Source organism: Parus major, chromosome 3 (genome assembly GCF_001522545.3).
Source record: "Parus major isolate Abel chromosome 3, Parus_major1.1, whole genome shotgun sequence".
NCBI lineage: Eukaryota > Metazoa > Chordata > Aves > Passeriformes > Paridae > Parus > Parus major.
In genome coordinates, this window is record NC_031770.1 from 28,528,694 (window position 1) to 28,554,516 (window position 25,823).

At 37.9% G+C, this 25,823-nt stretch overlaps 1 protein-coding gene across 2 annotated transcripts in view; it reads left to right on the plus strand.

The window, feature by feature from the left end:
• Positions 1-2,945: 2,945 nt before the first annotated feature.
• PPP1CB (protein phosphatase 1 catalytic subunit beta) overlaps positions 2,946-25,823 on the plus strand; it is a 29,137-nt gene continuing 6,259 nt past the window's right edge. The window contains exons 1-5 of one of the 2 annotated variants that reach the window (XM_015620498.2): positions 2,946-3,242; positions 15,659-15,790; positions 19,077-19,307; positions 19,659-19,763; positions 24,486-24,557. In XM_015620498.2, the coding sequence (XP_015475984.1) occupies positions 3,191-3,242; positions 15,659-15,790; positions 19,077-19,307; positions 19,659-19,763; positions 24,486-24,557 (592 nt within the window). In that variant the 5' untranslated portion in view covers positions 2,946-3,190. The other variant, XM_033512559.1, reaches the window with a different exon arrangement.

Below are 25,823 nucleotides of genomic sequence, written 5' to 3' on the forward strand. Positions count from 1 at the left end.
CGTGGTGTTAGCTCAGTGTAGAAGAAAAATTATTTTATTTTTACGTATTAAAAGGTTATAACCAAAACCAACCATCTACCCAATTTTAGTGCAAATACTGAGAAACAAAAAAGGGTCATAAAGTACTACAGAGCAAAATCTGTTGTTTTTTCTTATTCTGTTTCTTAATCTAAGTTTCATGGAGAAAACAGGGATTATCTGCAGATTTGAGATCACCTTAATACAGTTTCTTATAATTTCTGACTAAAGAGATAGGATCTGTAAATATTTTTATAAACAAACTCTCTTAAGGAAATGCACAGTCAATTGGGTCAGCTAATTTCTGTTTCAAGAAACTGGAAAAGGTCACTGAGGAGCCAGCAGTGGTTTAGTTATTACCACTCAGGGAGGATATGCTCCTAATTACACACTGGAAAACTAACCACATGGCTCCTACTGGCCTCACCCTCCCATCCACATAAGAGCTGCAGCCAGCCCTGAGTCACAGTTTTCCAAGGTGATAAAGTACATTAGAAATTAGCTATAGTGATGGGATAATGCTGTGAAATACTGCCATATACTTTTTACCAGGTAACTGATGACACATCTAGGAGGGCAATGGTCTTTGAAAGTTACAATGCCATAGTAAACAATATGAAAGGGTATGTTATGCACTAACTTTAATGTGCAGTGAGTAGCAGAAGTTCTGTCTGAACCAACATATGGTTACCAGGAAAAAGTAAGTAACAGCAGAGATGCTGAGTCAGTTCTCTGTAGCTGGGGAAGCAACTCTCAAATTCCCAGCAACAGCAGCCTACGTGAGAACTCATGTTTACACAGTCACAGTTTAGGGAATGACGTTTACTAACACATAGTTATTTTGCCATTTTCTTTGGATATCTGTCTTTCAGATCTGACATACTGAGGAGAAGAGCAGTGCAAATTAAAGGACACCTTGACACAGCATGCAGATAAGGAAAGTTGACACATGGGGTATTTAGGGTAAATGACACTGAGACCAAGTAGAGGAAAGCTAGGAGCAAAGCTATCTTAAGTGGACATGAGAGGAATTTCAAAACAACTGATAAAGAATTTAGAAAGGTGAACATTTTTAATGAGATTTTGACAAGACATCATTCCGCTTCCCCGTTGTACTTGACTCACCAGTTAGCTGTCTTTGGGCTGTATCTGTGCATGATATAACACCAAAAGTTACTGAACACCTACCCTTGATCAAAGAAAATACTTTCATTAAGTATTTCTGTGTGTATTGCAGAAGCCAATGAACCTCATTATCTGATGTTTTAATTCTGTTTCGTGCACTTGGATTATGCCAAAGGGACATGCTAAGTTTCAACTCACTGAAGGAGAAACCCACATATTTGTGTCTCTGATCAAGCTACAAAGAAAGGGGGGGTGTGAACTTCACAGGGTTATGCAGCACAGTGCGGGGACTTTCCACACAACTGACAATCCAGGTACAGTTGGGCAGTAGCTTTCACCCAGCCATGTTCCCAATAAAACAAGACACTGGCACAGAATCTACAAGGAAAAAAATTAGCTATTTTATACAGCTTGTTCTTTTTCATAGCATCTCTGCTTATATTAAATTATTTTTTTGCTATGATATGCTGCTGAATTGTTTCTGGAACATGCTGACATGCCTAGTAAAAGTTGTTAGGGGATTGTTTTACTCAGTGTACCTGGAAGTTTATCATCCTATGGAGTTTGGGAAGATTAATTATATTTTTATGCCACAGTGAAAGATGATTTCATATCCCCATTTAATTATCAACGCAGAATGTTCTGCATTGATAACATATTATTATGTCTGAACCTGATATTGTGATGGCTTAAAATAGCCTCCAGGGTAGTTCAGTTGTGTGCGACGAAAGTGGAACAATTCCTGAAAGCTCAAGAGGGACTGCAGATCTATTAGTTTTGGCAGCAATAAAGTAGTTGGGATAAGGATAAACTTTTTAAAAGGGGAATAATTATTTTTTGTAGCTTAACAAAAAATGAAAGAAAAACATTTTAGGATTTTTTTTTAATTTAGATTTCCAATACTAGCAGAATTTGAAAAACAACAAAGGATAGCTGTATGTGCTATCATGAGCAGATGAGCTGAAATTTTATTTCCATATATCCTGCCCACCTGTGCAGGCATTTCAGGAGTGTTTTTTCACCCGATTGTCTGGACACCTCGTATCATCTGATACCTAATCATGGCCCCACCTTTCCTAATTGCTTTTGTTTTGCTCATACTCATTTTCTTCTAAGAGATAAAAAAATGGGTTTTGACATTATGTAAGGATTTTGCTGGCTCATAGGGACTGATGGAAAAATTCAAGCTCACAGAGCTAAGTTTCTACATCAATATCTATATTTAGGCATATAAAGGAGAGATCTGTTTTTTCTAGAACATCTGCACTTTGTTACTTTGTCAACACACATGTATATTTATCTGCTCTCCCAGTTCACAGTGGGTTTTCACCGCCTACAATTTAAAGCACTTCTCTGTCCATCCAAGGCAAGCATTTGTTGACAGAAGTATGTAAACATATCCTTAGAGAGCTCATCTCAAAAAGAAGAGTTCCAGAAATCACCAAAAAAGTACTCTTAGCAGGTCCAGCCTTAGTGAAACACGAACCATAGTTTTCTCTGACAACTGCGTTAGAGGAGCACTATAACAAGCACAACTCGTTATTCCAGTTATGAGGGTTTTTTTTTCTTTGAATTATTTTTAACGAACTGCGAGATCGCACAGGTACGGCGCCAGCAGGCGGAGGAGTGACCCTCGGGTGACACGCAAGCTACTGGCGCTCGTTTTCCTTCCCTTTATCCATGCCCGCCGCCGCCGCACGAGGCCGCCAGGACCCGGCGGGGCACAGCTCCGCCCGCTCCGCGCCTGCGCCACCGAACCCGCCGCGCCTGCGCGCTGCCGAGGCTCGGAGAGGCTGCGGCGGGCGAGACGGCACATGCGCCCTGGCGGCTCCTGAGGAGGGGAGGAGGCGCGGGGAGGAGCGGTGGCCGCGTTCTCCCATTTAGCTGCGAGGGAGCGGGAGAAGCCGGGCGGCCGCCGGGGACCGCCGGAGGGGGGTGGGGGGAGCTACTGTTGCTGCAGCCGCCGCTCCCTGCCCCTCCTCCTCCTCCGTGGAGCGCTCTCCACCCCGCCCTTTCCCCGCCCGGGACCGAGTCTGGTGGCTACAAAATGGCGGACGGGGAGCTGAACGTGGACAGCCTGATCACCCGGCTGCTGGAAGGTGAGCGGGGCGCCGCGGAGAGCCGTAGGGCACCGCCGCCGCTCCCCGCGACAAGAACTGGGGCTGCCGGCGCGGTACGGGGAAGGTAGGGGCATCGCCTTCCCTGCGCCGCCGGGCCCAGGGTGGCGACCGGGCGCGGGCTCGACGCGTCCCGCCGGTGCCCCGAGCCCTGGCCCTGCAGCCCCGCGGAGGGAGGAGGGGCTGGTGTGTGCGCGGGATGCTCGCCCTGTCTGGCTGCCTTCCTATATAATATGATTTTAAAAAAACCAACAGCCTCCTTTTCCGTATTCCCTTCTTCACCCCGCTACAGCTGACTGGCTGAGGGGCGAACTGGGACGCCTCGCTAGTTGAGGTCTTGAGCGGCCTTCTCGCCCCTCCGGTGGGGTTGTGGCCGCAGTTCTCCGTGTGTGAAATTATGTCTGCGAGCTGCGTTAGGTATGGGGTTGTGTGTACGTGAGTAGTGGAAGCAGAGGGATTTAATGCGCTGACATTCTTCAGCCTGCCTACGGAGCAGTCTCCAGAAGTGGCTCTCATGAGTGGCTGGTAAAGGTTGTGAAGGGTTTCCTGTGTATTAAATAGTGATTCTGCCCTTTAAAGTAACGAAGAAGAGCACTTATTGCCTGCTTTTGGAGAAGCTGAGGAATTACTGCTAGCATTTTCATTTATGTCGTGAATGTTTAGTCTTCTTGGGCCTCTTCTTCCATTAATATTTGATTCCACATTCAGCAAATATCTGGTATGCTGGAGATGAGATGAGTGTATTTGCATGGGTATGTGCTGTTCATTTATTTGGTTGCTGTACTCCTTAGATAGCTGAATCACATTGCAGAAGGCTTATAGGAAGGAATTTATGGGGCATGTATAGTTTGGGAAGTGAAATAAGTTTTGTAAGGCTGAGTTTTGTACAGCCGAGTTACTACAAAGCAGGGAGTTTAGGGCTTTAAGGACTTCTTAGTAGCTGCTATCTCATCTTTTTCTATGTGAAAATTAAGAGCGGCAAAATCAGTATTTAAAAATACATAATATCTTTGAACAGTTGTGCTTATGGGTGTGATTTAAGGTATGCAGTGTAGTACGTTATGAAGAAACAAGTATCAGTTGAAGTTTCTCTTAGATCAGTAATGCAGATAAAACTCCCTTTTCTGGATGTTGACAAACAGATTAATAGGTAGGTTTTTTAAGACAAACTAGATAATAACCTAGTAAATGTTGACGTTTTAGGGCAGATTTTTTTTTTGAGTGGGACATTAAGATACATGTATATTTATAGTTCTGGGGGTTTTGAGACACTTTAAGTAATAAGTTTGAAAGATAATTATTCCACAATAGCGTAGTAATTTAAATATAATTACTTTAAGAGGAGGGGATTCTGCAGTGTTTTCGCATGCAACATGTTGGATTGTTCTGTGCCCTCTTAAGTATTACTCTTATTTTTTTTTCTTCTGAAGGATTTTAAAATATGTATTCCATACAGTTTACAATAATACTTGTGTTACAACTTTGTAGCTTTTTGGATTATGGTTCTTATCTTGTGCTTCAGCAGCCTAATCTGTGCTTTTTTGTCTTCCATAGTACTTTCACCTTTAGGGATATATGTATGTACAACTTCTGAACCAAGCCTTGCTTGTCATTTTTCTTTTCTGTTTCTAAGTCAGTTTTTAACTCTGAGCAGAGATTACAAAGATTTTTAAGGGGAGTGGGGTGCTTTCTTTCCCCTTGTCATCTGCTAACGGTAAAGGAATATCTTGTACAACATCTTGTTTCTGAAACATAATAGGTAATTCTTACTGATTTTTTTTGAAAAAAATGTCAGCAATTAAAGGAATGCATTGCTTTCTTTTTAGTGTCTTTTTTGTTGCACTGCTAGCATACAGCATTCTAAGCTGTGGTTCAAACAGCAGTGTTCCACAATGAAGCTTTTTTTTTTTTTTTAGGGTTTTGTGGTTTTTTTTTTTTTTTTTAATTTTTTTGGTACAATTGTCAGCTCACATTCTGAAGCTCATGCTATTGCTTAGCTGACCCGTTCTGGTAAAGTGAGTATGAATCCCTTCCCATGCTGGTTGCGCAGAAAAATTTCTATTAACTGGTATCTCCAGTTACCTTGTTCAAAGCAAGTTGTTTGGCTCCATTACTTACACTTTGACTTAGAAAGATAAGGAGACATGGTTTTTGTGGTGTAAGTGTAAGCACAGTGAAATAATAAAAAGACGTAGTTGTCATGCATTATATATTTAGTCTTTTTGGTTGCTTTAAGCGAAATGTATGGCTTTAAGTTTGTATAACAGTCTACAGTTGTCTCTCAGTGGCTGGTACATGTAATTTTTCAAGGGCAGGAAATAAATATCGAAAACCACAGCAATAGGAAACTTCAGTGCTGCCACAGGGTAGCTGGGTGGTGACACCTGTTTCTAGTCTTTGATATTGACTGTCAGGAGTTCTTACTCCAACTTTAATTAGGTTGCTCTGTTTTTATCCTTGTTGCTTCTGGGTTATATGACACATTAAATTTCCTTTTGATTGGTATTACCTACTTAAGTTGACTTACTTTCTTTGTGTTTAATTGTGATTTTGATTTCTTTTTGAGATATCAGTATGAAGTGGCCTATAGCAGGGCTGCTTGGGAGAATTCAAGAACATCTTCCCAGTCCTCAAGGAGTGTGCCCACATGCTTAGCTTGAATGTATACGTTCTTTCTTCGGAGGTCTTCTGAGTGCTGAACGCTAGATCTATTAACTCTTGAGTTAAATTTAGAGGTAGTTTTCATAGACTCACCTCAACCAATCTGTAATGGATGTTAATAGTCTTCTAGGACATTAGCTTTTAATTTCAGTGTTCTTTTGCATATACCAAGTTCTTTATCCTCTGCTCATTGCTTAAGTGGTGAATTTAGGAGTGGTAAGATCCCATTTTGAATTGATTTTCTCTTGCAACATCTCTAGTACTTAGCCACTAGTTAGTGATACCTTAAAAATAACTACTGTTCAGAAATGGTAGGAAGGTAAAAACCCAGGTGTACGCATAAAGTCTGAACATAGCAATGCTTTCTTCTAGTTCATCTCTACCAGGTACCGGCTGCCAGATTTAAATTTTCATTCCTTTTCCTTTACTAGAAGAATGAGGGAGATGCTGGTGCTCTGACATGTGTGCCTCAGTATCTTGGAGACACATTGAGTTTTACTGTCTGTCATAAGTGAATCTTCAAAGATTTGCAGGTCATTTAAATACAGAATTCCATAGTTTTGCTAAAAGACTTAGGGTGATACGTGACCATTGAAAGAGTGTTTCTTCCTTGTGCTGGTATGAAGAATTGCAGGTCAGGCCTAGCTATGTTACAGTACACGACGATGATGGTCTTATTTTTGCTTCAGTGTGTGTACTTATTTCATGTTTTTATTTTTTTCCTTCCTACCATCCCAGCTATGTCATCTGGTGGATAGATTTTTTTTCCCAGTCTGTTCTAGCTGTGGACAGCACAGGAATACAGCCACATAAGCACATCAGATGAGGAATACAGAATCATAACATGGTTTGGCTTGGAAGGAGCTTGTAACAGTCACCTGGTATAACCCCTCTCCAGTGAGAGGGACAGCTTCAGCTACATCAGATTGTTCAGAGCTCTGTCCATTGTGATCTTGAATGTTTCCAGGAATGGAGCATCTACCACCTCTCTGGGCAACCTGTTCAGTGTTCCATTACTGTCACTGTAAAAGAATTTCATCCATATCTTTACTCTTAACCCTTTTCTTATTTTTTTAGTACAAGTCTGTTCCTCTTGTCCGATTGCAGCAAGCCCTATCAAACAGTCTGTCTCCATCTTTCTTATAAGCCCTCTTTAAGTATTGGAAGGCTGTGATTCAAGTGTTTCCTTGAATCCTACACTCCAATCTGAATGAAGCTTTTTCTCAATGTAGTGTTTTTTTTTCTCTTAGGCTTTGCAGCTGAAATTGCTATTTGTGTTTTCCTTCTCTGGGACTACCACGTATGCCTATCTGAGAAATGCTCTGAAATCTGCAACAATGCTGAGCTAAGTGGGTGCACCAGGTCTACATTTAAGCCAGATTCTAAGCTAATTTAAATTTAGTGATGTATGGAAAAGGTTGCCTCTATATCAAAGCAGAGATACTGGAAGAGGTGTAACCTTGACTTGTAAAGAGTGCTGTGAATGGTGTTAAGTAAGATTTCTGTATTTCTGTCAGGGTGTTGGGCTTTCTGTTTCTGTGCTGTCTCTTAAAATTTCTGGATATAAGGCAGCCCAGCTGGAATTGATCTCTGCACTTTTAAATTTATAGGTGTCTGTCTTAGTAAACAGTAGGGAGTTTACCGTATGGAAGAGAGGATGTGCTTAGGGAAACCCAGGCATAGTAACCTTAGGTACACGGTGGCTTTCTGTAAAGGGGCTTCATTTATATTGCTGTACAAGTAAATACAGGGATTTGTAGGCAAGACACCTTGCTTGTTTAAATCTAATTGCCCTAGTTAAAATTAACAATTTGAATTAATCTGACTGAACTTAATGTGGATCTTTTCTCAACAAATTTATTTTTGGTGAGACTGAGGGCTACTAGTTCTGGTAGTACCAATGCACCAAGGAAGCTGAAAAATACCCAGGATTGGATTGTTGAACTACCAGTAGATGTAGGAAATGGCTATTGCTTCAATGTTCAGCTAAAAGGGATATTTTTATGATTGCCTTAATAAAGCTGATTGCATGGTGTTCCTACTGTGTCATGTGATGTCTTCTAAGAAAGCTGCAGTCTTTCATGATTTCAGAGGTCTTACAGGTTGTGATAAACATAGAAATTTGAATATTACTCAACTTTTTAAATGAAAGTTGGATTGGACATTCTTGTGAAATAATTGAGATTTTTCCTAATTAGTTTTAAATGGTATAGAGCATACTGGTCAAATGTGCTATGATCAGTAATATTTCTTATCTTGTTACTGTTTTAACTAATTAATAAATCTGCCTGATGGTGTGGTATGATATGATAGTGGTTCATGCAGTTCCAAGCTGCAAACATCTGTAACTGATGCTGAAAAAGAGAGGCAGTTGTAGAGAAATAAAGTAGACCTCAGTGATCTGTTACAAAACAATATAAACAAACCATGGAGATAGATCCTGAATAAACAAAAGTTATTACCTGGCTTGGTGTAAAATTACTAGTTAATTTCCTACTAGAAAAATAAACAAAAGTAACTTTAAAATTAGTTGCTTGCAAATGTTTGTTGTGGTTTTGTTTTTTTTTAAATAGATCTTTAAAAAGAGGAAGAAAATAGGCCATTTTGGTATGTTTCTATGAGGGTTGGTATTGTATTAACCAGAGAGAAGGGATAGACAAATGAAGTTAGTTTCTGGGTTTGTACAGCAGTGCAGATGTCAGCCACTATATTTTTAGCTTTTTAAGTTCATGACGAATGGAATGGTTGGCTTGAAAAACTGCACTGAAGGCCAAGAGCCCAGCATCAGGCAGTGTGCTGGGGTTCTTCCTTCTGTCTCGTCGTTTGGCTGCTTGAAGGCTCCATGATTCAGTAACTGTTTCATTTAGATACTCTGCAGCACAGGTTTTACTTGAGTCATTCAATGTCTTGCTCACTGTACAGCCAAATCATAGTATAAAAGAAGAGAAACACTATTTTTATTTAAGATAACTGCAACCATAAAGTATTAAAATTTCTCTTAAATGCTCATTACTTACTACCAAAGGTAGGTATGCAGCTTTTTTAAAAAAGGAACCTCACTGCTAAGCCGTAGACTGGTGAAGGCAGCATGCTGTATTTGGCTGTAACTCACTGAGGTCAGATGTGCTAGTAAGTGAAGGGGGGGTGTATAGGGGAATCCACTCTTAACTGGATCTCTAAAGGTAGTGGGTATCTGGTTTATAATCTAAACAAAGAACTGAACCTTTTCTTGTGACATTTGTCTTAGTATACTGACTAGGAGATCTTAGTTTCACAGTACCATCTTTTCTGGGTTTTGGGCAGGTATTTTTATTTTTTTTTTAATACCAAGCTTGATACAAAGCTTTTTCTGTATATATCCCACGTAACTGTATTGGTTAAGTGCCACAGACAATGGTGTGCAGAAGTTACACCCAGCTTTTTTGTATCATAACTTCAGTAAGTTTTCTCCTTAGTACTTCTCAGAAGTTACTTCATAACTTAGCAATTCACCTTTGCCTTCCTTGAATTTTGGGAATTTTATTAGCACAGCTTTATGGGAAAAGAAAGTCATCCTTTGAGAAAGAAACTGAAATCCTTTGTTTCATGAAATTTTTATACTAGATTCACTTTCCAACTAGACTAGGACTATTGCTGTATAATACAGCACTGTGAGAGGCTTCTACCTTTGGTTTTGATGGTTGGTTCAGTTTTTGATTCGAGCATACTTAAGCAAACAGTAAATACATAACATGTGATCTTGTCCTTCAGCATTGACTTCAACCATTCATGGAACCACGTATAATACTGAGTTACTGAGACATCAATTAGTTCATGGAACTTCTGTGTAAGAAAGCAGGTGGTCCATGAAAAGCTGAAGGAATGGGTAAAGGTTGCCTGTTTTCGTGGGCTTACTGGAGTGTCCTCTGAAGCAATTTTACATAGTTGTTTCTAATAAAGCCTCTTCTCCGCGAGTATTAATTTTGCTGGATAGTATGTATTTAAAGAATGCAGAATACAAGTTTTGGTAGAACAACACCACTTCATTGTCAGGGGTTTTTTTCCACTTAAAGGCTTGGGCAGTCTTTTACACTGCAGTGACTTTGTGCTTGATGTTAAATAAACCTGCTAAAATGAGTTCACAAGCAATCACTGTTCTTCATCAAAATACTTTATATCAAGGCCATCTAGTGAAGGCAATTTTAGAAAGATTTTAAGGTTACTTTGATATAAAAGCACAGTTTTTCAGAGAAAAAGCTCCCTGGAAGACCAGTTATTCTATTTTTAGTGAAAAATTTGCGTGATGTACCCTAGGAAAGGTACAGGGGTTTGCTGGGTACACTGCAGAAGAGTATGTTCAGCGATATATTCTTGCTGAATTGAGCAAAGCTCTAACGGGTTCATTTATATTATTGTTGTCCACCAGTCTAACTTGTGAAAGAGACCTATTTTAAGCTTAGCTCTGTCACAGCAGTTCTGAAAACTTAAAACTTGTGTTGCTGGCTTAACTCTGCTTTGCTGCAAGGTAGGGAGTGGCTGCTTCTGGGTGGTGGCTGAACAAGTTAAATAAAAGAAAATATTTTGAGAGAGTAGAAATTCTGCTTTTAAAATTGAGAGTGACATTTATAATCCAGTATAGGATTCTTGACTTAAACTCATGAAAGCATGTAATTTGGATTTAAAAAACACTGAGAGTGGATCACTTCAGAATATTTCCAAAAATGTGAGGACTGCTTGTTTTTTTTCCCAAGTCATAGGTAATGCCACCGTTAGCTTTCAAATTTGTTCTGCTCCTACTATTGACAGGCTGTTCAACATTTGCCAAGTACTCCAAAGTACTTTTAAGCAAAAATAACTGAGTTAAATGTTGGAGTTGTTCATCACCAATGATTAAATATCCCATAGAATGTTGAGGGGAATGTAAGCTCAAGGGAATTGCTTGTTTGCAATTTGTAAAATTGCATGTTTGCAATCTTGTGTTGTAGTTTGGGAGTGTTTTTTAGATCTACTCTGGCAAAGTTCATTTCTAAAGCCATAATTTCAGACATAAGCTTGTTTGGAACTGCTGTGGAAAGAAGCAGAACCAGCTCCTTATTCTTTACTAGCCTTGTATCAAGTTCACAAAGGATGTATTCTTCAGCTTGGGGAACTATTTAGATTACATTTTTGATTTGTTGTATCTTTGTTCTAGGAAGAAAATACCAGTTCACTAATGCAGTTTACTGTGTGGCTACTGTGAGTCCACATAAATGCCTGTCTGCAAAAAAAAGCAGAGGGAATGGAAAGAAGCGTGCTTATTAGCAATAGTGCTGACCCAATTTTTCATGATACTAGGGAGAAGTCTCTGGGTTTTGATTTTATTATAAAACTGTGAGTGTTATGTCCAGTAAATGGGACAATGTGATCTTGGAAACCAGCACCGGGTAAATGCTTAGGGTCACTGTGCATACCACAGCTTACTTAGTAATTGAGGAAACTATTAGTGATGGTACAAAATGAGCAACGTAATTGCTTAGAGAGAGCGGCACACCAGAAGCAGTGTGACTGAACAGGTTAAATACATTTTTTCCATTTCATGAAAGGCTATGGAAAAAAGCGATGCAGTGGAACTTGGAACAGCCAATTATTGATCCACTTTCCTTTTCCTTCCCAGTACTGTCTTACATAATCTACTACTCTCTGGCTTGACTTTGGAGAGATTTAAAAAAAAAATATTATTTTTTGCTGCAGTTTTCCTTACCTGCCACTGGGCAGCTTATGTCTTGGATTGCTAATTACTGTTACTGAACTTCTTAAGGTTGCTTAATTATTGTGTAGATGCAGAGATTATTCTAATATGAATTAGAGTAGCTTTTGGGTGACTGTAGGATCTGTTGTGCTAAAATATGTCTTTGTGTTCAATGTATGTATTTGCTTTTATTTCTTTTTATCCTGTGCTATGTCACTCTGCTTGAAGCTCAGCTGGAGGCAATTCTTGTTCTGTCAAAGCACTATGCATGTGAGTTTGTGTATTACAACAGGAAGTGCTGTCCCTATTGAAAGGCTAATTTATGTAAATCAAAGCTTGTTTACAGCATCTGCATTTTAAATTAAAGGGAATTAATTTATCTTTAATGTTCATATGGTATTTCTGTCCTAAGTAACTGAGAGCTGTTAAAAATGATGGTTTTCCCAATGTTATTAAAGGCTGTCAGCTACAGATTTTGCTATGTCTGAAATTATGGCTTGAGTGGTTAGCTATAATAATTTGTAAATTAGTCTGAAAAACATCTCTTACACTCTCAATCTGATTCTTAGAACCTCCCCTTCAATCTGTTCTTGGGGATTTGACTTTTGAAAAACTAAATGCCGTATTGTTTACAATCCATACAAAGCTCAGCTGATTGAGGGAACTTGAACAAAATTCTAGTAATGTAAGCTGCTGAAATAGGTGCTTAGTCTTACTTTTGTACTTGTACCACAGCTGTGGGACATCTGTTCTGGATGACTACTTGGCAGTGTCTTTGTGAATCCAGTGAATTGCTAAGCCTGTCCAGGGTCACAGGAGCCTCTCATTTATCAATACGTAGTACCCTTGTTACTGATCAGGGAACTCTGTGAGAAAACTGTTTTTATCTTAACTAGTATTGATGATTATCCCTTACGGAAACCTCAGGTTTTGTATTTTTTCAAATGTAACTGAACCTACGTGTTTACTCTGGGGCTGCAGTCTGTTTGGGTGGAGGGTGCTTTGCAAAGGTGTGATGGCTCAGATCAGCACCCCTCCCAAAGGATGGAAGTGACTGATCATTAGGTGCGTGCTGTCCCCTCTTCTGAGAGTGATAGACCTGTCAGAGTTGTGGAAGTGTCTATTAAGATCTGGAAAATCTGAAGTGAGGTAATGAGTTGCTTAGTTGATTTGTCTGTTGAGGGCTTGCAGCATTTAGGGGTCTACTACTGTTAGAAGTAAAGAACTGCCTTCAAGGCACTGACTGGCAGTTAATTATGAAGTCGGGAGCTGCATGTTCTCTGTGTCTTCCTTCTCATGAAAAAATCCAGAGCCACTCAAAGCATCAATCCTATAAAGCAAATGTTCCAGGTTTAAACCTCCATCTGTGTTTCAAAGGGAGCTAAAGGCTGGTGTTGTTAGAAAAACTGATTGGATCCAAGTTGTTTTAAGTATTATGGGTGCTCTACTTGAACCGTTATCTCGGGTTTGGTCTCAGTGCTTGGTCTGGTGCTGCTTCTGGTAACATGAATGTTGTATATAGTGGGCTTTCCTGGGTTTGAGTTCCAAAACTAGGTTGGATATAATAAGTGTGCAGTTCCACTTCTTTGTTTTGATCTATATGAAATGGCATCATTCTGGTATTGCAAAACATCATGAAAGTTAAATACAAAAGACAGTATCATTGCTTATGGTTAAAATAATGCACTATCTGTAGTGGGAAGACATGACTGGAAAGCTTATTGTGCTGCATGGTGCTTTGGTGTGACTTTGTTGCAAGCTATGGGTCTAAAATAGAGCAATCATTTAATTAAAAGTACAGACATTTTACTATGAAGACTCTGCTTGTGTATAATGGCAGTTTATTGTGCCTCTCAAGAAGGCGTTCCAGGTCTCTGAAGGGGGATCTTTAATAGCTATTGGAACACAAGGATTTGAAATTAAGATTATTGGAAAATGTTGGTACCTTGCAAATTGGATAGTCAAATCCTGTGCAAAGCTGTCAGGCCTGAGTTTTTGTTTGGTTGGGGTTTTTGTTGGGTTTTTTTGTTATAGTTGTTTGGTTGGGTTTTTTGCTAATAATGGGGCTGAAAATGTATCTGTAAGAACATCGCTCTTTTGTTTGGGGTGTGATGAAATGGAAACCTGTAGGCATATATTGTTTGAAAGTCACATTGATTGTTTGTGATGTTTGCCTTTCTATTCTTCTGATATGTAAGTGAACATCTTAATTCATGAAGAATAATAACATGAATGTTGCCAAAATACTGTTTGCTTTTTCAAACAAGTTAGCTTAAGTAGCAAGAGGAGTGTGACTTTGTAAATATCACCTGGTAGTGATTCAGAGCATCACTGAAAGAAGTCCTGTATGACACAGCCTTCTTCTTGTGAGGTTCTAATGAGCTAAGTATTTCCAGTGTATCCTCAGCTTCAGATAGACTATTCCTCTTGCTCTTTTGGCACTCAAACTAGCTGTTGCAGGATCTAATTTCATATCTCTTCCCTGCTTTTGAAAACTGCTCGTCAGTTCTGCCTTTTCCCATGTTCCTGTGACTGCTTAGTAACCTCCACTTACCAAGTCTCTGGTGTTTATTAAAAAGAAGTATTTATAAGACAGTGTTGGCATGGTCATATGTACAATTACACTAGGAAAAGTATGCAGTGATAATCAGAGCAGTGCATTTTGACTTTAACACTTCAGACTGTAGTACTAGGCTTTCCTAGTACTATAGTCCAAAGACGTACTGTTTTCCTTCACATCCTTTCTTCCCCGTTGCACAGTGGAGAGAATTCTAGATGTAATTATATTGACCTCCTCTATATAGTCAGTTTTCTAGGAACTAAGCAGAAATAAAAGGAAAAGGGAGGTTATCTTAATTTAAAAAAAAATATTTTTACAAGCTTACTCTTTTTTTTTTTGGAGATGGAAAGCAAGTGACATAGGAATTTGCTATGTATGAAGAACTAGTTTTTGCTCTTCTGGTCACAAATTTATTAGACTAGCTGAAGTTGCAGCTAAAATTTTTATGGAGTAATGTCTTACTATGCATGAAAGCACTTGGATTTGAGCTGCAGAAGTTTCATGTTACCTTCCCTTGTAGGTACAACCATGGTTTAATGTTGAATGTTGCTTTCATCTAAAACAGATGGCAGGACAGGATGTTTGCCTGCTGTAGACACTGAGAGATTCTGGCTTATTAATTTGAACTCTAAAGTTTGGTTTATGCTGAGATGCAAGACTAAACTGGATCGACCAAAGTGCATTTATTCTATTTTGCTGCCTCAGTAAAGACACACTAAAGCCTCTGACAGAGGAATCATACAGATACTTGTAGAAAGAAGCAGCTGCAGGTAAACTTGGCAGAGGATATTGGTTGGAGTGCAGTGGAATGCAAATGCTTTTGATTTTATGCTAAATATAGGTCTGAGTGCCTGACTTCCAGGTTTTGTGAATTCAGTTTCATTCTAATTAGAATGCTCTTGGCTGTAAAGGTTTCAGTAACTTAAGAGCCATTATATATCAAAGTTTTGTCAAACTTTAGTAGTTTTAGTGTGATGTTCCTAATGTGGCAGTTTCAGTCTATCTAAACATAATCATGTCTATGATTTTTTTCTTTGCATTTAACTAGTGCTGTTGAACTCGATTGTCCTAAAGAAGTTTACCTTGTGGTAATGTGGAAATGTTTTCAGGTTTTGTGTCCTCGAGATTTTTCTTGGCTCTTATGAATACTGTAGCATAAAGGAATTGTTAAATTAAACATTTATTAAAATTGCCATTTATTCATATATGGACAAAAACACAGGTTGAATTGTTCTCTTCTGAGACTTGATTCAACAGGAATGTATACAGATCTTTAAGCATAGATTACCACAGTATCAGAGATTAATTTTACAGTTCATTGGACAGCAGAATTCTAAGGTATTAGGTACATATGTAGAATGTGATGCTGTCTTTTTGTCAAATAAAGATTTTTAATATAGATCATCTGCATTTAGCTATTGCTGTATATCTCTGAGGTTGTAACCTTACCTGTTAAATATCCCATTTCAGTACGAGGATGTCGTCCTGGGAAGATTGTTCAGATGACTGAAGCAGAAGTTCGGGGCTTGTGCATAAAATCACGGGAAATATTTCTTAGCCAGCCTATTCTTCTGGAACTAGAGGCACCTCTGAAAATTTGTGGTATGTAAATTTGATATGTGGGTGTTTTAATCTAGTTCTGTGCTGGGGGACTAGAAGAATACCAAGTCAGGCAAATGAGGTTGAGTTGGGATTAGAGGGAAGTTTTCAAAATCTTGAATGTAATTTTCAGATTTGATTGGATTAAGTGATGAAAAAGCACTTGGTACATTACTGATGCTCCTCACATTCTTTTGGAGCAAGTTTCTTTGGCAATAAGGGTTGCTTGTGCCCTCATCTAGTGCAAATTTTGCAGCCTGTTCTTGCTTGCACAGAGCTAGTGTTCTTCTGATCGCTATTTCAGAAAGCAGTGCTTTTAAAAGACCCACATGTTGCAGTTGCTCACTTCAAAGCATAAACAAAACAAACACCTTGTGAAATGAAACACTTGAAAAATTGAACATCTTTCAGTTGAGAAAGTAAAATGAAATGCAGATTTAAATTAGGCTTAGCTGCCATGTAGCAAATTCCTTGAGCTTTGCAGCATGTTTTAACAGACATCAGTGTTACTGTGAAACACAAATAAAATGTGTGTTTTTACCTCACTAAGCCTTTATAAAATGCTAGACTTTAGATAAAGTGTACTGTAAGTACAAACTTATAAAAAAATGCTTAAAACCTATTGTAAATACCAGATTGTAATCATCCTTCAACTTGCTTATTAACAACAGGAAATGTCTTTGAAAGCATAAAATTCCTTGAAATAGATTAATATGTAATAATATTAAAGGGGAAACAATCTCTGTATTCGTTACTACTTAGATTGTCAAACATGAATTAGCTTCTTCCTGGCAGATGCAATGTCTGCAGTGTTTCTTACATTGAGAGGATATTACCAATTAAAAAAAACCCAAACCCCAAGATAAAACAGGCATACCCACAAACAAACCACTAATGGCAAACTGATTTAAAAATTACTAATTGCTTGGTAGGGTAGGGAGGAAAAACCAGCCCAACTTGCCTAATGACATAAAGTTGAAGGTAAAATGCAACATCGTGTTGTGTTTTCTTTAGACTTTTCACTGTAGTGTAGTCTTATTGTATTCCTAGATGAAGAAAACATGGAAACTCAGGTAGTTCGTACAGAAGTCAAGGTCTGCAAAGAATAATTGGCCTACTTCAAAGCTAGTTCCTCCTCTGCTTACATCAAGGCAGTTCAAAGGACTGTTAGGTGTGCAGTAATAGGTGTAGCTAATGCACAGTTAAATAAAGCATTTGTTATCTTAAATCACTGTGTTACTCCAAACACAGTGAAAGTCCCAGGAAGTGTCAGGTGTATCTAAATTTAATATTAGAGCAATTGTCAAAGCTGCATTTAGATAAAAGTGAAATAAAGATGATTGCTTTCACCAAAAGCAAAATGTGCAGCTGGTACTACTTTGAACTATACTTTTGTGTGTTCAGGCAATGCCTGAGGAACCGTAATAGGATTGTCTTGTCTTAAATAAGTTCAAAATAAGATCTACATCTTGAATGACTGTTTTTTAATGTAAGATGAAAGATGCTCTTATGTAAATGTCCATTTTAAAATAGATGTGGTTTTTAATGTAAATCTTTATATCTGGTAGACTTCAACTTGTTCTCACATGAAGCTGTATTTTAAAACGCTAAGTGCCCTGAATGGAATGGTGAATGCCTTAGTCCCTTTTTAAAGTTGTTTATATAAAATGTTTTTACCCATTAAGTGCATTTGTCCCTGTGGTGCACATGTGTAGCTGAAAGTAGTTGTGGACAACACAATATTATTTTCTGTAGTGTGTTTACTTGGTAGTTAATTCTATTGGTGCTGGACTCTGGGGTTTTGATAACATAATTCTGGAGTACTAGACTCAGCGCAGAAATGATTTATTGAGGAGTCTTCTGCTTTCTTCAGGTTGTGATGTGGAGGCTTCCAAATATCAATTAGAAAACAAGTCATTCTAGTTGCAACATATGTAAAAGATATTTTAGCCAGTGGAGCTTCAGATTGTGACTGAAATTGGGTGGGTAGTAGACTCTGATCACCTTATTAGCAGAAAATTAGAAAGGGGTTCTTCTCCCTGGGTGGGAAATAGTTATGGGAGAATGCTGCCTCAAGGAGGAAGTATTGCAGTTTATATGGAAATTTTAAAGGAATAAAATATAGCATGTATTGTTCTTACCACTGTATGTTTTAAGAGTTGAACCAGAGAGCATACAGGTTTGGGAAATTTTTTCTTTTTTAAGATGAACAATGTTGTGTGAGTTGTTCCTTTTTCTCTTTTCAGGCCGTAGCAGTAGCTCATGCTCTGCTGGAGAATAACTGCTGAGCAAAGTCAGGATTTTGTCACTGAGCAAGCAGCAACAGTGAAAATACATTTTTGTAATGTAGTGCTTAGTGTACAGGACCAGGAGGTACTGAATCTAAATAGCATACAGCTTGTGTTGAGGGATTTTGGCTTAATCTGTTTTGCATCCAGTCACTCTGGTAATGAGTTTTCCAGTCAGCTGGAATACATTGCATGTATGGTGCAAATTACTGTAGAATAGCTTTGGCATCTTCAATCATGTGGACACCTTACAGACAGTTTAGCTTTGGCTTTGCTGACATGATACACTGTTGTGATGTAAATGCCACACAGATCTGTTCTGTGGAAAGCCTAGATAGTTTTAAAGTTGGCAGTGTGAAGAGTGACATGAAAGGTATTTTATCTAAGAACAAGCTGCAGGGTTGAGTATCTTTTAAGGGATGTTAGTCTTTGAGTCTCTGTATTGCTTGTTACATGTGTCCAAGGAGGAGTTAGTCTAAATGCTGGAGGATGGGATTCTTAATACAGCAATATTATGGAAATTGACCTTTGAAGTAAGTGTGCTTAGCCAGCACAAAGTACAGTTCAGTTTCTCTCCAGTCTGTTTGAATTCTTTACTGATCTGTTTTTGCAGTAAATAATGTGAATTTTTTGTGATACATTTGCTTCCTGGTCATATACCTGTTCAATTAGAGGTTCTTTCTGACCTTGTTTTAATTTAAATTAATTAAAGCTTGGCTAGAAAGCTTATGCTTTTTTGTGAAGGCTTTAATAGTTTTTGGGTTTCAGATTGGCTTCATACCTGACATAGCAGTTCTGCAGATATGTGAGTTATTTATATCCTGTGAGTACTTCGGCTTTAATGGTTCTTACCTTTGTGATGCATATTGCCAATTTTTAAAGGTAATATTAATGCTTTTTCTAGTATCACTGAATAAAAACTAATTAGCTGACTTAAGTTCTTGATTTGTGTAAATCTTTATGTTGTTGCTAATCTCAGTAATTTTTTTTTTTTCATTCAGGTGATATCCATGGTCAATATACAGACTTGCTTCGATTATTTGAATATGGAGGATTCCCACCAGAAGCTAATTATCTTTTCCTTGGAGATTACGTAGACAGGGGCAAACAGTCTCTGGAAACAATTTGCTTATTACTGGCATATAAAATCAAGTACCCAGAAAACTTCTTTCTCCTGAGAGGAAATCACGAGTGTGCTAGTATCAATCGAATCTATGGATTTTATGATGAATGTAAGCAAAATCTATTACTTCTGAAAGACTACAACAGACTAATACTGTGTTTTGGAAGCACTTGTCATAGTGACTCTTGTATTGCAAGGGTTTCAATATTCTGTGAACCTGCTTTGAAACTTTCTAAAAATACTTTCCAAGCCAAGGTTAAAGTTGCTCTGGAGCATTACTATTTTTTTCTTCTGCTGTCCTTGAAATGCTATTGTAAGAGATTGAGACTTAAGTGTGCTAACAGAAGTAAAACCTTATGAAGACAGTTTGGTAACATTTTTGCTTAAGTGCTGATAAGCATTACAGGTTGGTTTTAAAAAACTAGCTTTCTCTTCCTAATGTTACACACTGTTTTTGTAGGCAAGCGGAGATTTAACATTAAGCTGTGGAAGACCTTCACAGACTGTTTTAACTGTCTGCCCATTGCAGCCATTGTGGATGAGAAGATCTTCTGTTGTCATGGAGGTGAGCTGATGGCCACTTTTGGAGCATGTATCTAAACCGGTTTTGGGTTAATGCTATACCAAATGTAGTGTGGCTTTGTATATCTGATATTTACCTGGAGATATTTAACCTTGTGTTGTCTGTAAAGGTCATACTTTTCTGTGCACTAGTCAGTAGACATCATTCTTACCTAATATACGTGGCCCTCTTGTGCCTGAGGGGGAAGTGCATCTCTGAGAATTCCCATCAGTGTATCCCTCTCTGAAGGTTACTTAATGCTAGAATTATTTGCCTACTATGCCACATGACTTGTTGCTGTTACTATAGATCCATGCATTGGCATCTCTAGTAGTGAATAAAGGCTTTCACAAGTATATGGCTTTATACTCTCCGTCTCTAGCTGTTTCACTGCACTTCGGTGGGAGGGACCTCTGAGGTCACTCAGTCAAGCCTGCAGCTTGAAGCAAGGCATTTGTTAACACCATTCTGTGGGTACCTATCCCAGTGCTGCCCTGTTGGTGTACTGAAAAAAGTGTTTGGTATTGATCTGACTGAGGGCTGTGACTTGTCTGAATATTGGAACTTACTTGGGCTCTCTTTGTAGAACAAGCCTCACCATGATTTTACAGGCAATAATGCTTAACAGGTTTTCAGAAGCTTGCAGTGTCAAACAGTTGACAAGAATTTATATTACTTGTAGTAAGAGACATCCTGCCTTTTGCAGCTGTATTTGCAACTGCCTCCATTAATAACCAACTAAAATGTCTGTCACCGAGTGATCCAGAAACGGTTTGGTAGATGTTACACCTCTCTTGCCAGTGAGGTGGAAATTAGTGGAAATGAAAACGCCGCAGAAACATCTAATTTGAACACCTCCATTTGGAATTAGAAACTGTGTCTGGCCCAGAGTTCCTGAGCAGACTCTTCCAGACTTCATGAGGTTATATTGATGGCTGCCATCCTGTCTTAATAAATATTATATCCATTCAAGAGCTATGCTTATATGGAATGTGCTTTAAAAATGGTCTGGAGTATTCTTGCATCTTGTATTGAAAGATTCTGCCTTCAGTGCCTAGTAGAATAAGCTATCAGGGTCTTACACATAACATGCTCGGAGATATTAAGTCCCTGTAAAAACATAGTTAATGCAGTAATACACTTGGGTCTGCCAGTCTCTGGGTAACACTGACATGCCAAAAGACCTGTTGGCTTACAGCTCATCTTTTAATCTTGCTCTCAAGCCCTGTGGTGGTGTTCTCTTCTTTTTAAGAACTGGTATCTATCTTACAAGCTTGATCTCACAGTTTTAAGAATGTGAGATACAAAGTCACTTCTGCACCTAAGTAGCCAAATATCAGTGGCTAAAAACCCATGTAATAAACTTGTCTCCAAAACAGCTCATGAAAGAATTGCTGTTTTACTATCAACATATGTTTTTGAAATTTTTTTTTTAATTTTTTTTTAAACAGAAAATGAATAGTAACAAAATACTGCAGTGTTTCAGGCAAACATTTAAGATCAGGTGGAAGATAATCAAAGCAGCTTAGCAGGTAGAGCAGAATGCTCTGACCAGACTGTTAGCTTTGTGTGGATGCATTTGAGACCTGAACTATGAAAAATAAGTCTCAAGACCTATTTTTCAAGAAAAATAAATTTCAAGTTTCATTGTTAAGGGGGGGGATGGCATGTGTGAATTAAATGTTTTTCTACTTTATTAAAACAAGAGCTTATTTTGTGCATAGTATGCTTTAAGGATCTTCTTATGAAAAGCAGTATTTACTTTGTTATTCATTCCTAATTACCCCTAAATTCTATGGGCTTATTCTGTAACTGAAATTACTGCTGCTCTGAACTGATCTGCAGCTGTGAAACAAAGTGAAAAGATTACTGTTGTGCTGTGTGCTCCTAATAAATGGAAGTGGACGTTCAGCACAGAAATAAGTTTTGCCCTTTTTCCATTTTTCTCCAGTCCTATCCAAACTGCATTCAAGATATAATGAAGTAATGGACTTTCAACGCTTTTTCATGATGTTACTCTAATAAATACTGAGGCAGCAACACAAAACATTCAACTCTGCTGGAGGTTGAAGCTAGCATGTAGATATAAGGTAGGTGCCTTTTTTACTATATTGCGCATTTTTGCATAGTTTATTTTAAAAAGATTGTCCTCTGGGATATAATAAAACTTTGCAAAACCGCATAACATAGTAAAACAAAAGGCACCTAACTTCAACCCCAATAGGCCATCTAGAATAGCTTAAAATCTTGAGTCATCTCTTTTACCTAAACTTTTCTGGGCATCTGTTTTGAGTAATCCATCTTACAATATAACTCAAACTTCTCTTGCTATCCCTGTCCCTTAAATGTCCATATGCTACTGAAAGGGTCTTTCATATTGTATATTTTCCATCACCTCCCTCTCTTCCCACGTTCTTCATACATGTCATAATTCGTCCTTTTATTTTTAAGACTGTCCTCTCAACTAGCTACTGACTTTGCTCTTTATTTCACTTCATTAAAGCTTATTCCATAACCATTCCTGACCTCTCCCTTTCTCTCTGCATTGTATTCTGTACAGCATTGGTCCTCTTATCTGTGACACCACTGTCTAGCTCTATTCTTTAGAGAATTTATATAATTAGTTTCAAGTTTCTATAAATGGAATTCCATACTGTAGTGTCATATTTGATGGAATACATTGGTCTTACCACACTGGATTTAAGCTCTGAGATGGGATTTGTTTTTATACAGTAAAATACAGCATTTATGTAATATTTTCATGCTCTGCAGTTCTGTTTTTCTTGTGACATTGATGACAATGAGCTGGATGTTGATGTTTAATTCTACTTGATTTACATAATGTTTAAAGATTACATTATAAAAATTAGTACCTATCACACTTACTTTACCAATTCCACCCAGTCAGAGAGTAGACTCATCAAATTTGATGAGTCTGCCAGGAGTAATGACAATTCTTTGTTTCCCTTAGGGGAAAGGTGGTCTTATGCTTCAAAAAATAGTATACTGAGAGATATTTTTTCTGTGTTTAGCTGTTGTGACAAGACAACTTACTTGTGTAGTTAGTACATTGTAGATTTAAGCAATCACTTCAGTGGCAGCAGCTTTACAGTGAGCTTTAGCATTCTTATATCCTTCATTTAACACTGATCATGTAGGATTTTTCTCTGTAAGTATGAATTCGAGACATTATCCTCAAGACATTTCTTTTTGTGCAAGGTGAGTTACGAAAATGTTTGGGAAAAGAAATGGTTACAAAGAAGTCTGCAAAACTTCTACAGGCAATTCTGTAAGGCTTTGCTATTTTACAGTAATGTAAAATAGCATGAAAATGGACAGCCACAGGGTTGAGACATGGTTTGTAGTTACATTTCCCTTTAAAAAATTGTGTAGTGCTTTGAGTTGGAAGGAACCTTAAAACTCAACTAGTTCCAATGACCCTGCTGTGGGCAAGGAACCTTCCACTAGGCCAGGATGCTCAGTCCTGTCCAGCCTGGCCTTGAACACTTCCAGGGATTAAAGATAAATTTTGGGTGCAACCTAAAATGCTGAAAGCTGTAACTTCATAGAAAGTCACCAACTGGTTGTGCTTATTTCACTGAGATGAAATTGCCCATTACAATCTCTGGATGTGGTGCTGAGTGCTAATGTAATAGGTGTGCAAATAGATCAGATCTGGGGAAGTGGTAGATATGTCAAAGTTTAAAAGCTGATGTCTAATTGAATTTGTATTATTGTTGCTATATTGTTGTGTTTATATATTTGATTTATACCCCTTTAAGTAGTGTACTGTCAGATTTCTGCCATCCTTTACAACTTCAATGCAACAGTGTGAAAACATCTTTAGCAAGCTGATGATGACGGAAGGCTTTTACCGTAAGACTGCTTCAATAAAAATAATCTGAAATCTTCATACTTGAAGAAAAGTTCCTCAAGTCTGTATCAAATGTTTTGGTTCCTGTCAAATATCATTGTTCTGCTAACATACACACTGCCACTGTGCAAACTCTGATGTTAGCTGAAATTATTTTACACAGAGAAATGAAATGCAAAATGACCTTTCCAGTGACAGCTTTCTTCTGACCTGTTCAGAGTTCTGGACCGAGTCAAATTCATATGGTTTGTTAATATGAAATGTATTTCATCACGAATTAGGTCTTTGTGTTCTGTTTTCAAATTTGCAGCTATCCTAATTAGATATTTGGCCTAAATCATTTAAGACACTTAGGACCCTTATTTAAGGACATGGTAACATACTAGAGCATCTAGCAGGCTCTCTTTCATGCTTGTATGCCTCAAGCAGATGAGCTTAGGATGTAAACTCCTTAAAGGGTGGCTTTGGAATTCCAGTCTTCAATTGTAGTTGAATGTTAATGGCTAGACTATTGAAAGATAGCTGTGTCTGTACTAAGTGATTTTTTTATTTTTTTTTGAGTAACCAAAGTACTGTGATTTTATAATTGACTTAAGCAGCTGAGCTACAGTAGATGACAACCTCCATGGCTGAAAGAGTGGTAATGAGAAATCCCTTGGTAATTTCACTTGCATCATTCTCTGTCCCTCTATTCAGCAACTTAATTGTCTCATAGCAAAATGCCTTTTGTTTATGTTGCAGTGGAAACAATGGATGCTGTGTGCCTTTGAACCTCAAATCTTGTGTTCTCTGGAGCCCTTTCCACAGGTAAAATGCGTATATGAGTCACTTGTTTTCTTGTACTTTTACAGGACTGTCTCCAGATCTCCAGTCAATGGAGCAGATCCGGAGAATTATGAGACCTACAGATGTTCCTGACACAGGTGAGTGACATGGAATTTACTCTTAATCTTAGCATTTAATCTTAATGATTCAACAGGTTTGATTAATTTCTGTGCAAGCAGTGTAGTTGATTTAATGCAATCACTGTTCACAGTACAATATTCCTTGCTCCCTGTAGAGGATATGAGCCTTATTCCTCATGATGGCTGTGTTATCTGATATGTTAAAGACTGTTGTATGTGTTGTTGGTTTTTTAACACGTGTTTTGGGATACATTATTCACAAGTTTCCCTTAAAATATCTTAGAAATCTAATGAAAGATAAAGGAAACTGAAGAACTAGTTCCCCTTGTCTTGGTTAGTCACACATAAGCCTTTTATTCTATCAAGGAACATAACTGTTCAAAGTTAAACAGTACAACAAAGTTAATTTTCCTGTGTGTTTAATTATTTGAGCTTCTCTCTCTATTTGTCTCCTTCCTCATTAAATTTGAAAAATATAACTCTTAGTTCAGTTGGAATTTCAACTGCATCTATCAATGTACTAGTTGTGAAACTTTCTCCTAATAGGTTATTGTTCTGTTTATAAATGTTGGATGCAAATTGCTAGTGCTTTCTTTATGATGTTCTTTTGAATGGTTTAATCAGTCTTGCTCAGTGTGTCATTTATTACATTTTATGGTAGTGGATTGAAAAGACTTGAGCAATACAGTGGGATAGTTTTTAAAGTGTTGATTTCAACAGTGGTGTGAAATTAACTTTCAGAGGAGATAGAAGATCTAAGCCCTTTTTTTGAACATAAGTTACAATTAAACTTTGAAGTAGAAGTATTCTGTTTCCAGTAATGTTCCTTAATACTGATGGATGGGAGTAATTCAGGGACTAATGTTAATATATCTACTGTCCCTTTATCAACACCACTTCTGTGCAGGCCAGTATATACACTCCTGACACTAAGATGCATTATAGACTGGTGAGTGTTTCTGTAGTATAAATTACTACACTGTTTGTCCTTTTATGCTGTTTATTCATTTAATGCATAACCAAATAAATGTCAGCACAAACATTTTTGCATATATCAGCGTCCCCATAAATGATGGTTTTATTCAGCAGGCAAATAATATTGCTTGAGCTACCCCCACTTCAGGAATGCCATTAAAGAATGTAGTTTTTGTTTCCATGAACACTCCATTAAAATAATCTCTCTTCTTAGTACCTTTTAAAAATAAGTATGGAGATTTTTTTGTAAAAGGTTTTTGTTTTGTTTAGTGTTTTGTACTGTTAATTTTGCTTTTAGAAGCAATAGCT